This window comes from Pavona decussata, unplaced genomic scaffold (genome assembly GCF_977016875.1).
Source record: "Pavona decussata unplaced genomic scaffold, jaPavDecu1.1 SCAFFOLD_602, whole genome shotgun sequence".
In the NCBI taxonomy this organism is placed as follows: Eukaryota; Metazoa; Cnidaria; class Anthozoa; order Scleractinia; family Agariciidae; genus Pavona; species Pavona decussata.
In genome coordinates, this window is record NW_028145860.1 from 4,847,052 (window position 1) to 4,867,873 (window position 20,822).

The 20,822-nt window shown below is 40.1% G+C and overlaps 2 protein-coding genes and 1 non-coding gene across 3 annotated transcripts; all 3 read left to right on the forward strand.

Annotated features, from left to right (window-relative positions):
• Window positions 1-2,251: 2,251 nt before the first annotated feature.
• Window positions 2,252-2,316, forward strand: LOC146449566 (small nucleolar RNA SNORD36). The gene has a single exon (XR_014860711.1). It is a non-coding gene; the product is annotated as a small nucleolar RNA SNORD36 (small nucleolar RNA).
• A 131-nt stretch (window positions 2,317-2,447) lies between these two features.
• On the forward strand, window positions 2,448-11,426 carry LOC146449567 (uncharacterized). Its single transcript, XM_085101931.1, has 7 exons — window positions 2,448-2,946; window positions 4,650-4,928; window positions 5,949-6,617; window positions 7,337-7,549; window positions 7,883-8,234; window positions 8,833-8,930; window positions 9,362-11,426. The coding sequence occupies exons 1-7, from the start codon at window positions 2,619-2,621 to the stop codon at window positions 9,790-9,792; spliced, it is 2,370 nt and encodes a 789-aa protein (XP_084958057.1). The 5' UTR covers window positions 2,448-2,618; the 3' UTR covers window positions 9,793-11,426.
• Window positions 11,427-11,506: 80 nt separating this feature from the next.
• Window positions 11,507-19,577, forward strand: LOC146449568 (uncharacterized). Its single transcript, XM_085101531.1, has 8 exons — window positions 11,507-12,051; window positions 12,733-13,029; window positions 14,191-14,475; window positions 14,585-14,953; window positions 15,643-15,855; window positions 16,425-16,770; window positions 17,682-17,794; window positions 18,564-19,577. Exons 1-8 carry the CDS (start codon window positions 11,763-11,765, stop codon window positions 19,094-19,096), a joined length of 2,445 nt encoding a protein of 814 aa, XP_084957657.1. The 5' UTR covers window positions 11,507-11,762; the 3' UTR covers window positions 19,097-19,577.
• The last annotated feature ends 1,245 nt before the right edge of the window (window positions 19,578-20,822 follow it).

Genomic DNA, 20,822 nt, shown 5'->3' on the forward strand with positions numbered 1-20,822 from the left:
CAAATACCATAAAAATGGGGAGGTGTGAAAGAGGCGAAGCGAAAGGGAACAAGACACCGCGCGGTGTTGCTACGGCTACACGAACAACCTTAAACAAAAATAATTGAGAAATGCCGGCAAAATACATGGATTAAGACTGATCCAGTCACGATTGTTCAAATGCTTAATTGCCTTCCCCCGCTTCGCTTCCTTACTCCCACGTCTTGTCTTCAAGGTTAGACAATTCATCAGGGTCCGGTTGTTCGAAAGCCCATTAGCGCTAATCCACGATTAAAAATTAACCGAGGTTTTCATCTCGCTCGTTGAAAATGGTATAAAGGCTAATGTCAAGCTAAAGGTAAAGAAAAGTCTAAGTCAATACTGAGGGACAAAAATCTTTTGGAAGAATCTTTATTGATTAGTGAGAAAACTTGGATCAAAGTTCACGTTAATCCAGGATTAGCTTAAGGCTTCGAACAACTGGGCCCGGCTTTTTTCCTTCGGCGCTCAGCCCTGATAATAGACAGCCGAGGGGAGCTGAATTGTAGCTTCTTCAGTTCCACCGGTAATGACAATGATGATGTAGATGATGATTTTTTCTACCCTGATCAAGTTATTGCGTGGATTGTTGCGCTAAACATTTTTGTGACGGATACATGATGAATTTTAAAGATTGAGCTAACGTGTGAGCAACGATGCAACGTTTACTTAAGCCCTGAGGTTTTTCACAATCAAATTTTGTCTTGGAACCGTCTCACTGTTTTGCCCAAAATCAGTTTTATAGATTTTATAGAGGCGACAATCTCAGTTTTAAGTAGCTTCATGCCGTTGTCTATTCATATTTCATTTACCGCTCTCTCCCTCAAAAGAGTCCCTCAGCATAAGTAGTGTGTCAAAGAGAGCCAAACAGCTGTGCTTATCTCATCGATTGCGTCAACTCAGGTCAAGAGCTAAAATTTTATCGTCAGAGCATGTATCACCTAAATGATGATGGCGTTTAACTTATTGACACCATACAAGCTCATACATGTTATACACAGATACCGTACGCACAAATTCAAACCAGTTCTTTGCATGGCTCTGTATTCGTTGATATCATATCAAAACAATGTCACTCATTTGGCAATTTTCATTGTCTTTTATACATCCCTATTGTAAAATTATAGTTTTTTTTTTCATTCCCAAAGGAGATTTTCTCAATATAAGTTTCAGTGTCATCCTAGCCTATTTCCGACTCAGTTGTGAGACATCATGTGACAGATTGACATTTTCATTTCGGTAAGAAAACTTTACTGGTATCCGTGGCTTTTTGTTTCGTAACACTTTTAAAGTTCTACTATTTCGTACCATTAATTTCCCCACATTGTTCCGAGTGTTACGAAAATAATTAATATAAAAACATCACTGAAAACATTTTCATCTTCTACAGGAATAATACCTTTCACTGAGTATGACAACAGTCACGTCTTGGGGATATGATATCTGCAAATCACTGATTCCCTTGTTCCAGTAATCTCCCTCAATAACAAGTGATTTTAAAAGATCCTTTCCACAGCAACTAGTTTCTATATTTTAAAAATAAATTTCTTTATTAAAAAATCATCTTTAAAAAAAAAATCAAAGGTGAGACAGAAGGTTAAAATTGTGTTTGATATAAACATAATTGAAAGTACAGTTGAAAGCAGGAAGAATTTCCTGTCTTTTTTGCATTTGTGTAAATAGTGATTTTTCATCAAGTTATTAATTTAGTCTAGGTCATGTTTTGAGGTTTGGAAAAATACATTTGACATGTAAAGAACTAATAAGAAAGTTACTTTAACGGTACCTTTCAGTGAGGAATTTATTTTTTTTTTAATAAAGATATTGGCTTGTTTTGTGCCCGCACTTTACTGTCGGTGAATCGTGATATTCTTTTATTCAACGTCAAGATGTTTGAGGTCATGGCGAATTTTAAGCTTCTATCTGAGAATTCATTTGCTGTGAAGAAAACGTTATAATATTGTGGCTTTAACCGGACGACATTGATTCTTATCAGTTAATCACAATGTTGGATTATATTGTGGTGAATATTTACTGATACAAATTTAAACTTACGGAATACCTCACTTTTAAAATGGTTTTATTTTCCCGTTTCAGAAGAAAAACAAAAATGTCCCGCAAGGTTTTTAGAGTGTCCGAGTTAAATTTTTTGAAAATACTTGTTCTTACTATGAATTTTTCAAGATTAGATTTCCAATTCTTGTCGTATTTTAGATGGTAATCCTCAGAATTGTTATTTTGATGGTAATATGTTTGTTACTGATATCATCTTTGAAAGCTTTTAAACCGTGAGATAAATACATTAAAAACATGGCATGAAAATAAACCTTTGTGAGATTTGACTAAGACAAAAAGCCTCTGATTTTCAAGCAAGAAATTATAACACTTCTTTTAAAAACCTAGTTTTAATTTTAAAGGTCAATGGATAATCTTTTACTGTACCCAATTTTAAACCCATCATTACTGAGTCCTTGTCTACATCGACTTGACATTTGCATCGCGATTGCTTCTTTCATCGCCTCGTCTTTATAACATCAAGTTTGTCGTCCGCGCTTTCGTCTCGATCGTTTGGTCATCTGGCAATCGTTATCAAGGCAGGGATGGGTGATCACGAATTGAACTGCATTTCAGCCGATCAACTGCGCCTTCCGAACCACCTGTTTTTAAGCAGTTCTACACCCAGCGATTCAACCGAGCATACGAATCGACGACATTCCAGAGTTTTTATTTTAGCTGGTGTTATTGTGCTCCTGGGAGTGGGCTGTTTGCTAGCTGGAGTGGTGCTAATCACCTTATCACAAAGGGAGAAGTCACCCACCACAGAACGCAAGACTGAATCATGCAATCTGACTAGAAACTCCTCGACCAGCAAAAACCAGTCGAACCCGGTCAACCCGTGCGAATTTACCCTGGAAGCCAAGAGAGCAGGTAAAGTGCGCATGTTTGCCTTTAAGGGCGTCTGTTATAATAACTCTCATCTTGCTCTCACAATTTATTTTTCCCCAGGTCTTCGAATGATTTGCTTCACTTCAATATTAACATTTATCGGCTTTTTTTTTTCGGCAAGCAGTGATTCTTCTTGGTCTAACTATTCTAGAAAGACTAACCTTGACGAGACTTAATTATCAGTGTTTCAAACTGACATGTTTTCACGAACTTGTCTTCCTTTTTGATAACAAGAGGACTTTGGTAATAGGAGGAGCTTATCGTTTTACCGAAAATCTGTTTGATCGGTCTAAACGTATTTTCAAAGTATTTCAAAATTTAGGAGCGTATGTCAAACGTTCCGGACGGTGTTGTGATAAAAATTAGCTGAGAAATTGTTTAGGCTTCGCTTGAACTATATTTCTGCATGGAACATCTATCGACAACGAAGCAGCTGTTTCAATTATGAATTGACAAAACACAACAATCGTCATTTCCAGCAGGATTAAGATTGATAGGTGAAGCTATTAATTTTGGTCGTCTTTTGTCGACTAAACGATATAATGTTTCTTATTCATACAGACCACTGGCAAGAGTAGAAAAGTCGTAGGCTTGTTTTCATTCTGATATAAAAGCAAATATATTTATTTCTACATTTGTATTGCAGTGGACGAAGCCTCAGATCACGTGTGGATTATCTTTGTTTTAAACCGGCTATTAGTACTTCTGAGAGGTTGCTGGGAACTTTTCAAAAACGTGCAAAGTCCATCCAAAAATATCAATTTTGAAACCAGTAGCGCGGGAGTATATCAGGGTTGTAACTACGTCATGATTTCCAAAATCAGCCATATTTTCATGAAGTTTGCGATAAGGTCCAAAACTTGGTTTAATTTTTCCAGTGTTTTACATCTTCTCACTTAAAACCTGGTTTTTTGGGGCATATATTGTACCCAGCATTTAACTAGTGAGTTTCAAAGGCTCACTATGTAGGTTGGTTTCCCGGAAGGGAAGGGGGGGACTCTCATATGAAAGTCCCGGGGCGGGGATGCTCGTCGGAAATTTTGAATTAAACCCCTGAAGGAGACCAATCTGGGCGTGGCCCAAGCTTTTTTTTTTTTTTTTTTTAATTTCACCCGTAAAGAGACCACTTTAAAACACAGACAAATGAGATATACAGTGACTTTTCGCGTGCAACCTAAACGAGACCTTCACGGCTAAATATAATGGCGTTTTGCCCAGAACAACCTAAGTAAGACCAAAATCCGAAATTTACACCCCTAAGCGAGACGACGAGCATCCCCTCGGGGGTGGTTTTCTGATGACTTTCATAAAACCAGCATGCACAGAAGTAATTATATTTGACCACTCGCATCAACTACAGATTTATAAGCAATAAGTCATTCATAACTGGAAGCAGTCTCGGGCGAGGGAAAACACGCAACAGGCTTCAACTGCTGAAAGAACCCGGATAGACATGCCGCGGGTACCCAACGTGGGAGAACATGAAACAGGTATCAAGCGCGGGAAAAAACGTTCCTTGATTAAAACAACAACAAAAACAACAAACAAAAATAAAACAGCATGTTGGATCTGTCGTGACCAAGCTACATAAGTCTTTGTAACCAATGAAAATTCAAAATTCATTTTCATTTGCACAATAAAATGAGTTTAATGTAAATCAACTCTGTGTTATTTACACCTTGTAGGACTAGAGTCATTTCTGGCTAAGGTAAAAGCGATGCAGAAAACATTTACTCCCCACGGCGGTTCTTACACCAAGGATGCGTTCCAACCCTACAATCCCGTACCAAGGAAAATCAAAGAGCTGACGGACAAGGCAAAAGCGCTGTATGAGGAATTTCTTGAGATGAAATCAAGGATGGACATGAAAAGACTCAAGCTTCGGGAAAGAAAACTTTTGGCTCTTGTAGACCACGAACTGAAACATTTCTTTGGTAAACCATACGAGAACAATTACTACACAGGTAAGGTCAAAGCTTTTTTTCTTTGTCTCGTGCGATCTCCCATTTCCTTACTAGGGCTAACGCTTAGTAGAGAATTCTGGAGTGATTAATTGATCGATCAATTCATTCATCCATCCATCCATCCATCCATCCATCCATCCATCCATCCGTCCGTCCGTCCGTCCGTCCGTCCGTCCATCCATCCATCCATCCATCCATCCGTCCGTCCGTCCGTCCGTCCATCCATCCATCCATCCATCCATCCATCCGTCCGTCCGTCCGTCCATCCGTCCGTTCGTTCGTTCGTTCGTTCGTCCGTCCGTCCGTCCGTTCGTTCGTTCGTTCGTTCGTTCGTTCGTTCGTTCATTCATTCATTCATTCAATCATTCATTCCTTCGTTCGTTCGTTCGTTCGTTCATTCGTTCAATCAATCAATCAATCATTCATTCATTCATTCATTCATTCATTCATTCATTCATTCATTCATTCATTCATTCATTCATTCATTCATTCATTCATTCATTCATTCATTCATTCAATCATTCATTCATTCATTCATCCATCCATCCATTCATCCATTAATCCATCCATCCATCCATCCGTCCGTCCATCCGTCCGTCCATCCGTCCGTCCATCCATCCATCCATCCGTCCATCCGTCCGTCCATCCGTCCGTCCATCCATCCATCCATCCATCCGTCCGTCCGTCCGTCCGTCCGTTCGTTCGTTTGTTCGTTCATTCATTCATTCATTCATAATGATTTATTCATTTGTTCATTCGTTCGTTCCTTCATTCAGTCACTCAGCCAGTTAATCATCAGTCATTCGCTCCTTTATTTATTCTAGAAATTTTGTCCATTCATATTTGTTCGTTTATCTTGTTCGTAATGTTACATGTCATTCACTAATTTGTTATTCCTTTGATCGTTTCTCCATACTTAATTCACTCTTCGTATCTTGTTCCTTGATCTTTCTTCCTTTCTATTCTTACTGTTCTTCGTCCATTTATTCATTCCTTTTTCATCTCTTGTTCTTCATTCAGGAGCATGGATGCTAGGACCAAGTCAAAGGTGCAGATATGAACCAATCACATCAATACCAAGCGAAATAAACGTAGCTCTTTACGTATTCCTTACAAAGGCAAACAAAACAATCCAAGCCGCAGAAGATGCAATAAATATGCTCACGAAATTTCAGATTGGGATCAGTCAGTACAAATTGAACCTCCAGAGAGGTGTGGCATCTGGAATGGTCAGGTCCCTAGATGAATGCAAAGATGGGATGGACTGCATAAAACGAAGCTACCTCTCTCTATATACCACCCGAAATCCCGACAGTGTGTTATCTTGGGCCGGGGTAGGTTATCGCATAACAAAGTTCATATCTAGTGTTGAAATACCACTTTTATCACAGTGGATTGCGAAATATGGAGAAACTATGTCAGAATCTCTATCTGAGGCTGTGGTTAAATTCGTTGGATTACCAGTGATCGATCTACTACAATATCTTGAAAATGAGCATATCGCACATTGTGTACCTAGCAATGTGTCTAGTGGTCTGGGAACGAGACCTGTTGATTACGTCTATGTCAATGGGACAAGGACTTCTCAACGGACCAGTAAAACATTGGATGGGAGAGAAAGGATTATGGAAGGAAGACAAGCTTATACAGGAGTGCTGTCGTATTTTACCTCGACAAACCACACACCAGGCAAGTATGGTCTGCTGATATTTCTGTAACATGTTAAACGATTTCGTATTGAAAAATTCCATTAGAATTAAATTAATGGCTCATCCAATTTGAAGTTACTTTCGTGAATCTGGAAGGAGCTGTATCCTGAGAAAGGCCTTATCTTGCATCACTGACTTTACATGAAGTTGAAGAATTTTGTTCTGTATGAGCTACTTTCTTTTTACTTAACTATGATCACATTTTTTTTAACAGCTTTATTGACCATCACACATGTTAAATACAATAAATTAAACAGCCAGAAAGAAATGAAAAATATGTGCAAAGTGATTTAAAGTGATAAGGTCAAAAGGGCAGATGCGAACGGGACGCGAGGACCCATGCGAGGCACCTCCCATTATACAAATAATAATTAAAACACGAACAACCAAAAGACGCTAAAAAAAACTAGGGATGGCAGGAGCAGGATCGTACAATTGACCAGGTACAGGGATAGAATATGTCAAAGTGATTTTGCAAAAGGTGAAACATGTGCTCAGTAACAAAGTTGCGGAAAGAAGCAGTAGTTTTCGCGATTTTCCTGATTTTAAAACCGCAAAGAAAAAAAAAAGAAATAACGTTTAATTGATAATTTACTTGCACCTTGATTATTTTGTATTCTCCTAGGCATACCGCATTTTTTATCTTTTTTAATTTTTTTTTTAATCTGCACGTGTTTCTTTCGTGTTTGTTCCTCTTAGATGAGGTGCATGCTCTTGGATGGAAGCAGCTGACCACGTATTACCGTCAAGCTGTAGACATAGCAAAGGTGATAACTGGGAAAACCAATGAAAGCGATGCTGTATCCGAGTTCAAAACTCGTCTAAACTCGTTCTCTCTTTACCTGAACAAGCAACCTTTTCCTGTAAACGAGTCGAACAACGAGGCCTTTCAGAAATGCAGATCTACAGCAGGTAAGAAAAGTTACTCGAAAGCTTAGGTTAAGCTTTAAAAATGTGAGATGATAAGGCGTTTCCTAAATTCGATTCAGTACGCAGAGAAACGATATTTGGAATTTATCGCGATAGGAATAAAATATAGACAGATGCCGTGATGTCATCGCCTAGGGTAGTATCTTCGATTTTAAGGAGCATCTATGAGAACTTCAAAAGAATTGGTTATCGACTACAGGCCAGATCTCTTATGAACAAGTGAAAACAAATTTGATTATGATTATACTAGTCAACGGCAAGTCCAGTGTGAAGTCTTTCACCAGTTGAATATTCACGCCTTTATTCTTTATCCAGCTGCAGCAAATAGCTGTCCTCGGCGTTACTCCACCATGTCGCGCTGGATCGAAATCACTCGCAGCACTTTAACTCTTCTTCAAGCTAAACTGCTCAAGTTATTTCACTTCATGGGCGACAAAAGAACGATTCCTACTTGCCCTGACGAGCCTGTTATAAATTTCGCTCCATCTGTGGGTGTGGCAACTTACACCCCCTCCCTGGGTAACTGTCGATTTATAGCAAAGTACAAACTGCCATTCTTCGTTGACAAGATGGGATCTGAGTTTATGGACTGGACTACTGCAGTGCATGAAAGCATTCCTGGGCATCACCTTCAGGATGCGAGTTACAAGGAAATATTTAAACCTCGGTGAGTTCCACGATAATGTCAATGCTGTAAACCCGATTGTGTAGACGACTTGGATTTAGCTGAATCTATGATTTAATCCCCTTGGACTTTAAGATATAGAGATCAGTTGTTCGAAACATCGTGCTTAATTATAAGACAAGACACGTATACTTTACTACACGAAACCACTCTTAAATCGGCGTCTTTGGCGAGCAAGTGCCCGCAGATTGTTACGTTAGCTCCCTCTAGAGAAGTCTGCTTCACTGTATAAGCTGTACAGTTTATGTTTGTATGATATCAGAGGGCGTAGTTATCGAGCCATGCTTGGCCTGAAATTATGAGCATAAGTTACATTTTTGACTATTGTGTTTGGAAAAGGTTACCTATTGCCTGTTAATCTACACTATTTGTTGATGGTACAGTTTTTTGTCGTTTGGAGAACGGGCTGGAAATGTCTTAGGTGTTAAATCGTACATTTTGGTCTGTAAGGTTTGTTGCTCTAAGCCATGCACTCCCAATAAAATCCGAGACGAACTCCTATGCAAGAAACAATGTGAGACATCTAGACTCTAAGGCTTTAAAAAACGTTTTTATCTGGTGTATTTTTTATCGGAAACAGAGCACCATGCCCAAGTGTGTTTCGACCAAAAGTTATCAGTGCATATCGAGAAGGATGGGCCGTGTACGCTGAACATCCACTTATGAGCCTTGACTCAGGTAACTATGCTAGAGTATGTCACATGCTGCCGGGGAACCTAGGAACTGACTCACAACGAGTCTCCCTGTAGCTCAGTGGTTAGGGTATTCTTAGATTCCCAAAGAGGTTTGGGGCTCCGGACCGAAAAATGCAGGGCTTCAGGGCTCCAAGACAGAAAAATTGAGGCTCCAGCAATCAGGACCAGGACTTTTCCCAATTTTTAAAGGAAAAGCACTGGGAACGAGGTTTAGGCTCCAGGCCTCCATGGTTTTACTCTTGTTCTTCATTTTGTCCAGGCTCCAAACAGATTCTACGAGAGAATATCTTCTCTTGATGAACATTCATTCTTCCGGCTTATGGCTTCAGATAAACTAGGAAGAACTTATCGACGAAGCATGCAACAATAGTCATGTAAAGCTAACTTTTCCGCGTGTTTTCGTCTTTATCTTAGATTTATACAAAGACCAGCCGCTGCGTCGTTATGGTGTCATCAAATCTCAGATCTGGCGAGCGCTTCGCCTCATCATCGACACCTCTCTTCACCAAAAGAACATGACACGTGACGAAGCACTGACCTTATTTAGGCAATACATGTGGGACAACAGTGACGTCATCCACAAGGAAGTCAGCCGCTACCAGGCCTGGCCCGGTCAAGCTACCTCATACATGATTGGTCAGCTGGAGGTTTGGAGGATGCGCAATGAGTCCAAGGCACAAATGGGACGAAAATACGATATTCGTGATTTTCATTATCACGTGCTGTCGCAAGGAGATGTGCCACTGTGGTATCTCGATGACTACATTAAAAATTTTTATGTCAGTTGTGTTTTGTCGGAAACTTCAAAAAATTACGAAAAATGCTTTGAAGTTTCAGGAACATAAAATATAACAGTGTTTTACTGGATAGAGGTTCGGATAACTGGTGCATGATCAGGGCAGAGCTAGGGTGTTAAAAGCTGAATTTTCAAATTCAAGTACAAAACAGATAGCAGTCAAGATTTACCGTTGGGCAAGTGCAGTTTTGCGCCGGCAACGTTTATTTCCTTTCTATTTTAGAGCCTTTTCCTTCTGATTGTAAAACGGAGAAAATTTGCCCCGGAATGGCCCGATCTCCTTCCCAGGGTCCTCTCTCTTCCTTCCTCGAGAAAGGAGGAGGAGAGAGGGCCCTGGGAAGGAGGTTGGACATGGCAATGAAGTAGAAAGCATGAGCCTGGCGTTGTTCAGTAGCTCTTTTAAAACTCATCCCGTCTTAAGACTTCTCCGCCTAAAGTGTGGCCGATCAGGACCTGGGACAGGGGTAATGATTAATCACAAAGATTGCGAAAAAACGACATTGGTATTTCTTATATTGTGCACTCTAAGCTGGAATTCGCTTTATCCACTATTTGCCGAACTTTTGTAACAGACTATTGGCAACACAGTGCATACAACTACAGTAACGTGTAAAATTTTACAGCTTGCATACATTCAAGGGTTGAAGTGAAGAAGAAATTGCACAGGAGGTTAAAGGAGGGCTCCTCTTCAGTTTTCCTTGGAACGCAGTCGAATGTGACGTCACCCGCTCGAGTTCAGTCCCAAACCTCTTAAGGTAAAGCCGGCTATGATGCCTTGGAACGAGGCTGGTATCTTCCCACTCTTCACTTCAAGTTCTCTGTATTACATAACTGATTCATTGTACAGTTTCTGTTCCAGAATTCAGTGATTAAGATGAAGACAAAGTTTAGAGTGGACTTTCTGATATGCTAGACCTAATAGTATGCAAATAATGTTAATGAGTACTAGCTATGTTTGTAAGGACCACTGCAACAACAATAAAACAACGGTTCCAGCAGGATAGTATGAACCTACTGAACGCAAAAGAAAACAAATTAACGTAACAATGGATAAAAAGAACGATTTATTGTTGTATTTCAATTCGTTGTTGATATAACGAGAAGCTCCCCGATGTGCTTTAGGTTTGGATTGTGCATACCAATTGTGATCACCCGAGTGAGTGTAATCGTGAGAAGGGCTGTTTGAAAGGGCACTATCACAGAGAGTTTGCTCTATTTTGACCACCATCAAAGCTACGCAAATATTTAACATAGTACTTTTTCTCTAACATGAAATTGTTTAGAGCACCGGGAAGAAGATATGAACTGATTTATTCAATGAAGAACAAAATATAAATTAGTTTTTAGCAATTTTTCAGAAATACAAGCACTTGAAAAAACTGGCCAATGTTTTCAAGTAGTAACCATTTCCATCCAGGTCATCCGCAGCAAAAGAAAACAAATATTAGATTGTGCACACTCGTAAGGTAATTGTTAACAACACTGAACCATTATATCAACAATTCTATGGATACAAATACGTCCGTTTTTCGCTATTCAAAGGCACGTAAAAATCGGTGATACTGCCCCTGTTACCTCAAACGGTTCTTCACAGGACTTCATTCACCTGGATGATCATAATTTACCTACTAACAGACCATTTTCATAAATGGCAGCTGATTTATTGTTCCTTTTCGATCGTGTGTTAATTGGCTGCTAACCCCCTTTTTTTATTTTTAGCACATGCTAAGGAGGCTAGTAAGGCTAATTTCTATGAAAATAAAAGACTTAAGTTATCGGCTGTCATTTATGAAAATGGTCTATGACATGAATACAAAGTTCAAAGTATTTCAATAAAAGAATTAAGCTTATCTTGATTCGACAAGAATGCTACGCCTGACTGCCGACCTAAAGGCTTTATAAACAACCGGAACACATCACCCGAAACGAACCCATGACTTCGCTTTCAATGTTGATTAACTTTGTCTGGTTGATTTACTGTGTCTAGTCTTCTTGTGGTTCAGAACTGGCGTTTCCAAGATGGCAGAGTCTGAAGCAAATGAGGTGTTGTCACCAGAAAGAGGGCTAAATGAAGTAGAAGTGGAGCGATTGAGCCGAAAGACAAGCCCTCAGCGATTCAAGCGAAACAGAAAGATTGCCTTTGCTGTAGCGGTGGCCATAGCAGTTGTGGGAATTATCTTCTTCACCATAGGAGTGGTCTTGATCGTGAAGAGTAGAAGCGAAGGAAAGAAGTCTTCAGAAACCCACCGTGATGAAAACAGTGATACCCATGACGAGTGCGCATTCTCTGCAGAGGCAAAGCGTGCAGGTTAGTAGGTAGACGTTATTGCACTCTTGCCTATGGGATATCAGCACTTAGCCGTTTAATCCCGCTAGCCATTGAATGGATGATGATAATCTTTAATGAGGAGGCCAATCGGTATAAACGGGTGTATCAAATTTATGTGGATTTGTCAGTTTTGATACAAATACATGTACCGCTCAATTTGCTCTTGTTCCACGAGTGATAATGCTTTCTACCAGTTATGAATGTGCATGCTTAACATTATTGTAGAGATTGCATGTGTACGAGAATGGAACAGCCGAGCAGACGTATTTCCGGTCGTAACTTTTTCGGAGGTACGACCGGAAATACGTCTGCTGTTTGCAGGCTAGAAAGGACCAAGTCAAGCTATAAGCATTTGTGGTTGTGAACAAAAGAAATTATTCAAGCCAGGAGCGCGTCAGTATCTTTTTTGTGTAGGTCGCTGCTTGAGTTTTCTAGAAACGTTAATAAGATATGTTTAGTTTATTAAGTATTTTGTTCGAAAACTAAATACGCAACTAACTAAAGTTTTTTTTGCATGATAACAAAAATAGTCCCAAAACAGGGCTAATCTGGAGCAATTTCGATTTCAAGGCAAAAAATATGACTCATGCTGGTCTTGCTCAAAACCCTTCAGTTGTTTCAATTGCGTCGTGAAAGTCACAGATTTTTCCTTCATGGCAGGTCTTCCAGAATTTTTCAAGAAAGTTGACAGATCATACTACGAGCTTCATCCATACGAAGCTGGTAAAATGAGAGGTGTCCCCATGGAGTACATAAAGAAACTATTCCAACCATATAACCCTACCCCGAAGAGTATTAAAACCATTTCTGAACGATCGCAAGCACTATGGAAGGAGCTAAATGAAATGAAGATTGACAAGACAAAACTGTTAGCACGTGAACGGCGCATGATAGCTAAAGCCGATCATTTCTTGAAGCACTACTTTGGACGACCTTTTGAAAGCAATTATTTGGCAGGTAGGTAAACGGTTATCATCTTGAGTCTATAGAGCGTTTTCATTCACATGACTACTGGCCATATAGGTTTACTGAAACAAAATAAAGTATTTGCATAAAAATAGAGTTCAATTCCCAGAGGTTTAGTTTGGGACATCAACATGGCCGCCATTTTTTGTTTTGGGACACCAGCATGGCCGTTGTGACGTCATGTGAAACACTCTATAGACCTTATTCGCTCTGTATGCTAATTGCCCATCACAAACCACGTGATATTTTTCAGGAGAATCGATCCTTTGTCTTTTTGGAAGTAAAGAATGCATTCCAGCGTAAATATGGCCAATTCTAAAAGAGACTTCTCCTTAGAGTACCGTCATATGATCTGTAATGGGGCAACAAAACAACGAAGCAAATAAGGTCTATAGGTGGTTTGCATTGCCGCCATGTTGATGTACAAAACAAAAGAAAATGTGTTCACATAATTTGTATAAAAATGGAACTTAACTCCCAGAGGAGAAAAATCTTATTGTTCCTGTCCACCAACATGGCCGCCGTGACGTCATATGCAAACCGTCAATTACAATGCTGCTCAGTGCCTAGGTGCGACTGAGGCCACGCTCTTAGACCATACAAAGTCATATCAACCAAAAAAGTTCATACTTCTCCACATAAAACCCCTTAAAAAAAGTCTCTCCAGAAATGTCCACCAGAAATTTTCTTACCCAAATAGAGCTTATAAATAACGTCCCCCAACGCTAATTTACATCCAAAAGGTTCCAGAGCCTCCCTGTCACTAACCTATACAGTCAACTCTCGCCTTACGACACCTCGCTATTACGGACATCCCGATAATACAGACAGCAGCCAAATCCCCAGCAAAAATTTAGAATTGTAATTTTGAACTTCTATTTTATTTTTAATTTAATATTTGTTGTAAGGCGCAGTTGAATATTTTTATAGAAACTGCGCGGTATAAATTTAAATTTTCTTATTATTATTTATTAAAAATAAATTACAGCCGTTACACTGAGAGAAATTCCTGCTATCACGGACTCTTGCTATTAAGGACACTAACTCGCGGTCCCGAGGGTGTCCGCAATAAAGGGAGTTGACTGGATATGAAAATCAAAAGAGTTATATTCTGAGACGTTTTGTTCTTCCTTTTAATTATCCGTTCTGAAGGTTATTGGATGTTTGGCCCTGGAAGTTACTGCACGAGGACATTCAAAGGCATTACATCGATTAAAGTTCATCTGGCTACAGCACTGCAACTTTTTCGCCCAAAGACAGCAGTGGAATTAGAAGTTACCTTAGCTTTTCTTAGCAAGTTCAAGATCGGGATAAACCAGTTTAAAGAAAACTTGAAAGACGGGATCAGAACTGGTATGGTGGGATCTGTGACCGTGTGCGAAGCTGGTAAGACGTGTTTGGAGAATAAATATTTCCAGATTGCATCCCAAAGATCAGGTAGGAAGTTGATATCCTCCTCTCCTTTCCTTGCGTTTTTTCTTCCATATTTCTAACTCAAGCAAGAGTCAAGTAAAGATTCAGCGATTTATTGTTTCTAAAAAATCAGGTCGTGGAGTCCTAAAGTGGAATGTTGTATCTGTCTTCCTCTCTGAAATACTGCCAGACGAATCTGCCAAGATAATAGCAAAGTACGGCAAGAATGCATCCATTCTCGTTGAAGAGAATCTCATTACCAATGTTGGGTCACCTTTACTTGACTTGTTTGAGTACCTTGAGAGTGAGCACATACCACACTGTATGCCGAACAATGTATCAAGTGGCCTGGGAACCCTGCCTGTGGATTATGTTTACTACAATGGGAGTAGAACCTTGAAGCGTACCAATAAGACTCTCAGGAGTGGGGGAAGTATCATTTCTGGAAAAGAGTCTTATAGGAATTTTATGTCATTTTCCACAACACAAGGCATCACTCCAGGTAACACCTCATTGATTTGTTGACTACTGAGGGACAATTAGAAAAGTATGTTGGCAGGATGCGAGATGCGAGATTGGGCGCTGTTTAAAATCGAGGCTGAATGTAGAATACACTTGGAATGGTCACACATAAAGATTTCATCCTCAAGCTAAAAAGTTAGAACGTTAGAAAGTTAGAAGTTCAATGGTCACACTTTAGGATTTCGCCCACAGACTCAAAAGTTAGAACCACCTTGTACAGCATAACAAACAGCACCACAGGAAAGTACTGCTCAGTAGCTTTCATTTGAATGGTCACACTTTAGGATTTCGCCCACAGACTCAAAAGTTAGAACCACCTTGTACAGCATAATAAACAGCACTACAGGAAAGTGCTGCTCAGTAGCTTTCATTTCAATGGACTCGCCCTTAAGTCCAACTACAGACAACTCTCGCCTTGCGGACACCTCACTATTACGGACACCCCGATAACACGGACAGCAACTAAATCCTTAGCAGAAATAAATTACAAACGTTTGACTGAAATAAATTCATGCTATTACGGACTCTCGCTATTAAGAACACCAACTCGCGGTCCCGAAGGTGTCCGCAATAAAGGGAGTTGACTGTAAAAGCTATTTTTATTCGCTCGACTTCACAAAGGTGCGACGATTTAGCCGGATCTTACCGACTCTTTCTTCTCCCTTTTAGACGAAGTTAATGATCTTGGTTGGAAGATGTTGGATAATCTCTACCGAAAAGCTATTGTGATTGCAAAACAGATCACAAAGAAAGAAAATACAGACGAAGCTGTGCTTGAGTTCAGAAAACACCTGAATTCATCAGCCATGTATTTTAACGAACATCCCTTTCCAGAGAATGAATCAAATGAAGAGGCCTTCTTTAAATGCAAGAGTGTAAAAGGTAAAAACAAGAATAAACTATGCTTTTGAATCAAATTATCTAACTACACAATTTACAGAGCAACAAAGAGACACACCACTTTATGCCATATTTTAGCAGACGTTTTGGGGGGTTTTCCTGTAAAATCATGCGGAATATCGCCTGATACTTAGCTGACGAGCCCGTAGGCCTGGTTGGCTTAAATCAGGGGATTTTCCGCAAGATTGAGCAGGATAATTGTTTAATTATTCAACGCATTGATAACAAAGCATAGTTTTATCTCAGAAAAGTTTGAGACTATCTTTATTTTGCTATTTGTCTCCCCGATACATGAAATAACGTATCTCGCCGGATATCAGTTGACTACGGACGACGAATATTCAGTGCAGCATATCCATATCTATGCAGTATTACAATGTGTTGAATAATAACAGTAATGATTTTACAGCTGATTTTACCCCCCCACCCCCCCGCCCCCGTCTTTTATGTTAGCAGAAAACACACAGAACACTCTCACCTTGAAATAATCTGTAAATTTATTTTAAAGCGATTCATTCAGTTCATTCAGTTTTTTGCTTTGTTTCTTTCAGATGCTCAAGTGTATTGTCCAGAACGTTATAAAACAATGTTGAAATGGCAGGACCTGGCTCGTAATACAATCGCTCGCATTAGGCCCAAACTGACCAGCTTGTTTTACTTCACGGGGAACAAAACTACCGTTCCAACGTGTCCAGTTTCCATGGCAATAAATTTTCATCCCCTGTTTTCCGTTCAAAGCTATAGATCAGGCACAAGCACGTGCCAAGGACCCGGCTTGTATCGGTTGCCATTTTTCGTGGATCGAATGGGGCCAAAGTTCCTTGAGGTTGCTGTGAACGCACATGAAGCGAATCCCGGTCACCACACACAAATGCAAGGTTATTTTGAGCGCTTCCGGTAAGTATGGTGAGCATTGATGGCGCAGTGGTGAGAGCCCATGCCTTCCAGCGTCATATGTGGGTTGAGTTTGTTGTTGGTTCTCGTCTCTCGAGAGGTTTTTCTCTGGGTACTCCGGTTTTCCCCTCTCCTCAAAAACCAATCCCCAATTAGTGCTCTCTGTGCTAAATACATCGACACTCAAATAAAGTAATTTATTTATTTTTATTTATTTATGGAGTCGGCAAAATCCTATTTTAAAATCTTTCTCAATATCAACATGTGAAGACGCGATGGTGTAGTAGTTAGCGCGTCGGACTTTCAATCGGACGGTTGGCAATCTCGGGCCCAGCGTCCTCAGGCTCTTTGGCCAGCGGTTGGTCGCCAGGAGACCACCGCTGGCCAAAAAGCCTGAGGACTCTGGGTAAGAGATTGGACGGTTGGATGATCGGAGGGTCAGTGGCTCGAGGCTTGGTTGATCTCTGCATTATTGTATTGTATCCTTCGACAAGAAACTTTGCGTTACATTCTCTCTTCACCCAGGTGTATAGGGTACTAGCGATATACTGCTAAGGGAAACCGTACAATGGACTAGCATCCCATCCGGGGGTGAGGGGAAGGTAGCAATACTTTTAGCTGTAGCTTTATGCTATAGAAACTGGGCCATGTGGGCCAGGTAGGCCCGAGTGCAAGTTAACCTACTAATGTCAGCATGCAAATCCTCTATACTGTCCATATATTTCTTATGGTGCCCTTAAGGTTTACCAAGTAGTAATACTGTGTGGAGCAATTAGAAGCTAGTCGCTGCCAAAGCTTAAGCCTTTATGTTTGTTTTCTGCTCTTGATAATTTCCTGACTTCTTAAAATATCATCTTAACTACTTCTATAATTTAACAAACCAGATTACATTGAATACTTTCTTTCTTTAATAGAGATCCTTGCCTGGCTGATGTAGATTTTGACTTTTTGAGGTATTCCCATGTGATAGCCTTTATTGAGGGATGGGCCTTGTACGCAGAAAATCCATTAGCAGCTCAGGACACAGGTTAGCCAACCATGCATTAAAACTGTATCGCTTATTTATTGACGGCTTAGAGTGGTTGTCAACTGAGTATCAAAAGTAATTCCCGTTTTGTTTAGTTTTGTTTAACTACGCTCTGTGATTGGTTCACAAAACTCGCGCCGCTTTCTCAACCAATGGGAAGTCAAACCAAAACCATTCGTGCCTCGTTCGTATGCGTTTTCCCGCGCTTCACGCCGGTTGCATGTATTTGCTTCGAGTTCTGATCATGATTGGTTCATTTTGCGGTTTGCGTCTGTTGTGATTAGTCAGGGTAATAGCTTTGCTTTTGGTTTTACGACACTCAATTATTTATAACAAACAACAAAGATTTCATGTCTTACAAATTCTGTCAAGTTCACTAAAATCTCCATTGCGTACATTTCTGTATATAAGAAGTAAACTTCCAAGGGAAACTAATGCAAAGCGCGGGAAAACATCCAACTGTTGCTAAGGTTGGGAATTGAAAAATAGGCAACTCTTCCCCAAAGCGGAAAAACACAGTCAGCCGGTGTGAAGCGTGGGAAAAGATGTTTCTTGTTCAATCTAGCTCAAACTATAACCAGTGCCAGAAAATTAAACCTAAGCCAATAGCTTGGTTCCCACCTTCTCCGTTGTTAGCTTAATTCATACTAATTGCATGCACTTTAAAGCAGAGAGCTCAGTAAGCCCAAAACCAAAAAGGAATGCATAATTGAATACAGAACATATAACATCAAATTGCTTCTCAGTGCCAACCAATATTTGTTTTCAGATCTGTTCCAAGATCGTCCGCTCGAGAGCTACGGATTTATCAAATCCCAAATATGGCGCGCTCTTCGTCTTATTATCGACACTGGACTCCATTCTGCGAACATGACACGTGATCAAGCGCTGGACTTGTTCAATCGTTACCTGTGGGATGACAGTGACGTCATTGCTAAGGAGGTTAGTCGTTACCAGTCCTGGCCGGGACAAGCCACCGCGTACATGACTGGTCAATTGGCCATTTGGAAAATGCGCAATGAAACTCTAGCCAAACTTGGAGCGAAATTTAAACTTCAAGATTTCCATTATCACATTTTGTCACATGGACAAGTGCCAATAACTTTTCTTGAAACTTATATTAAAGAGTACACTGAATGTGTCTTACATGAAGGGAACAATGGCTGCAAAGATTTTCTTAGCGCTCGCAAGAAACAGGAGTATTATTCAGAAGAGATATTTGAAGACGGAAACAGTAACAACAAACTAAACGAATTGTTGCAAGGGCTAGAAGAGGAAGAAGAAATCACTGGTATATTTTAAAATCAAATGAAGATGGCTTCAGAATCCAAAAAAAGCCCCCGGGTTTGTAAAAGTATATCCTCTTTTTTCCGAGTATGCCTGTGTCACTTTCTAGAATAAAACATTTCTCATTCATTCACAAGGCTTGAAATATACCATCACATCTATTTCATATACCACACGTTCCACATTCAAATCCTAGCAGTATGCAGGATGTTTGTCCCATGAACCTAGTTTAATGGCCTTAGCTCTCACGAGTCTCCTGTAGCTCAGTGGTAGAGCATCCGAACTAGTAATCGGGAGGTCTTAGGTTCGACTCCTGATAGGAGCACTCGGATTTCTTTTTTCCGAGTATGCCTGTGTCACTTTCTAGAATGATACATCATTCTCAGTATATCCTCTATTAAGCTGCCCGAGAGCTGGCTGAAGGTATTTCTGTACAGTTCTTTGGCAGCCATTCCTAACTTTTTTGAAAGACGGTAAATCGTAATCTACACTCTAGTCTAATCTAGAAATGAGATTCTGAGCTATGTTACGTAGATTTATGACAGAAAATCTTACATGTTTGGCTCCCAAAGTCGACTAGCCGGAGGTAACAGAACAAGACTAACTTTTTTTGTAATTTAGGAACTGACGAAGAAAGGCTCCAGTGACTACCCAGAAAACTCATTTTTCACACCTCCAAGAATACGGTCTCGTCGACTAATGCGCCGGCATCTTAAATCTTGAAAAAATCACGAAATAATGCCTTGCGATTTTTCCCCAGTTGTTCAAAGAGCGGATAAATTTATTCAGGGGATAAGTCGCCATCCAGCGGATATAATGTATTAGTTAGAGCGTATTTTACCCCCTGGATAGCGATTTATCTACTGGACAAACCTATCCGCTCTTTGAACATGCGCGGCCTGGCCTCAGTTGTTCAAAGGCCGGATAACTTTATCCGCTGGATAAGGCACTATTCGGTGTCTAAAATATACTCCACGTTCAACGTTGTCCAAGGTTTTCGTACACTCCCAAACTTAACTGTGGTTAGAGTGTGCATACTCGCTTGTACAAGAGGAAATACTGAAATCTTTTCCCAGATTGAAACTGTCGGATAGTGACTTATCCACAGGATAAAGTTATCCGACCTTTGAACAACTGGTGCCTGGTTTGAACAACATTTGCAAACTAATGACGAACTTGAGAAACGACGACGGCGACGGAAACGACAACGCCGCGAAACAGTAGATTCAATGAGTAAAAACAATCGCTCTTTGCACGTACGTTTCAAATTTCGGTACATTTCTTTGTCGGCCCCCTGTAAAACAACAACGTGAAATGACCAAATTTAAGGTTTTGTGGAGGACGTGAACACACGACGGTAAATGTTTCATTTTCTTTAATTTCTTTACTTGAACACCACTCCTACCAATTTTATCAGTTCTGAGTAGTTTGCCGTTTCTGTAGAAGTTGAACGAGTTGAAGTAATCGCAAAGTAGCTCAAATGAAATGTAGTTAAATTTCTAAGTGATCTTTTCGTTTCAGTGCGACAAGGGTGCTATAGGTTCTGAGCGCTGGAAGATGAACTTATGAAAAAAATCTAACTTAGTACATTATCTTTTGTTCATATACAGCTATTTCAATTAACGTTGTCGGATCAACGTATAAAGCTGTAAGACAAGACCTCAAGATTCTGTGGATTTTTTTATAAATAAGTTAATCAAAATCAACACATCTTCAAAGAGGCTGCCACCTCAGTCATTTG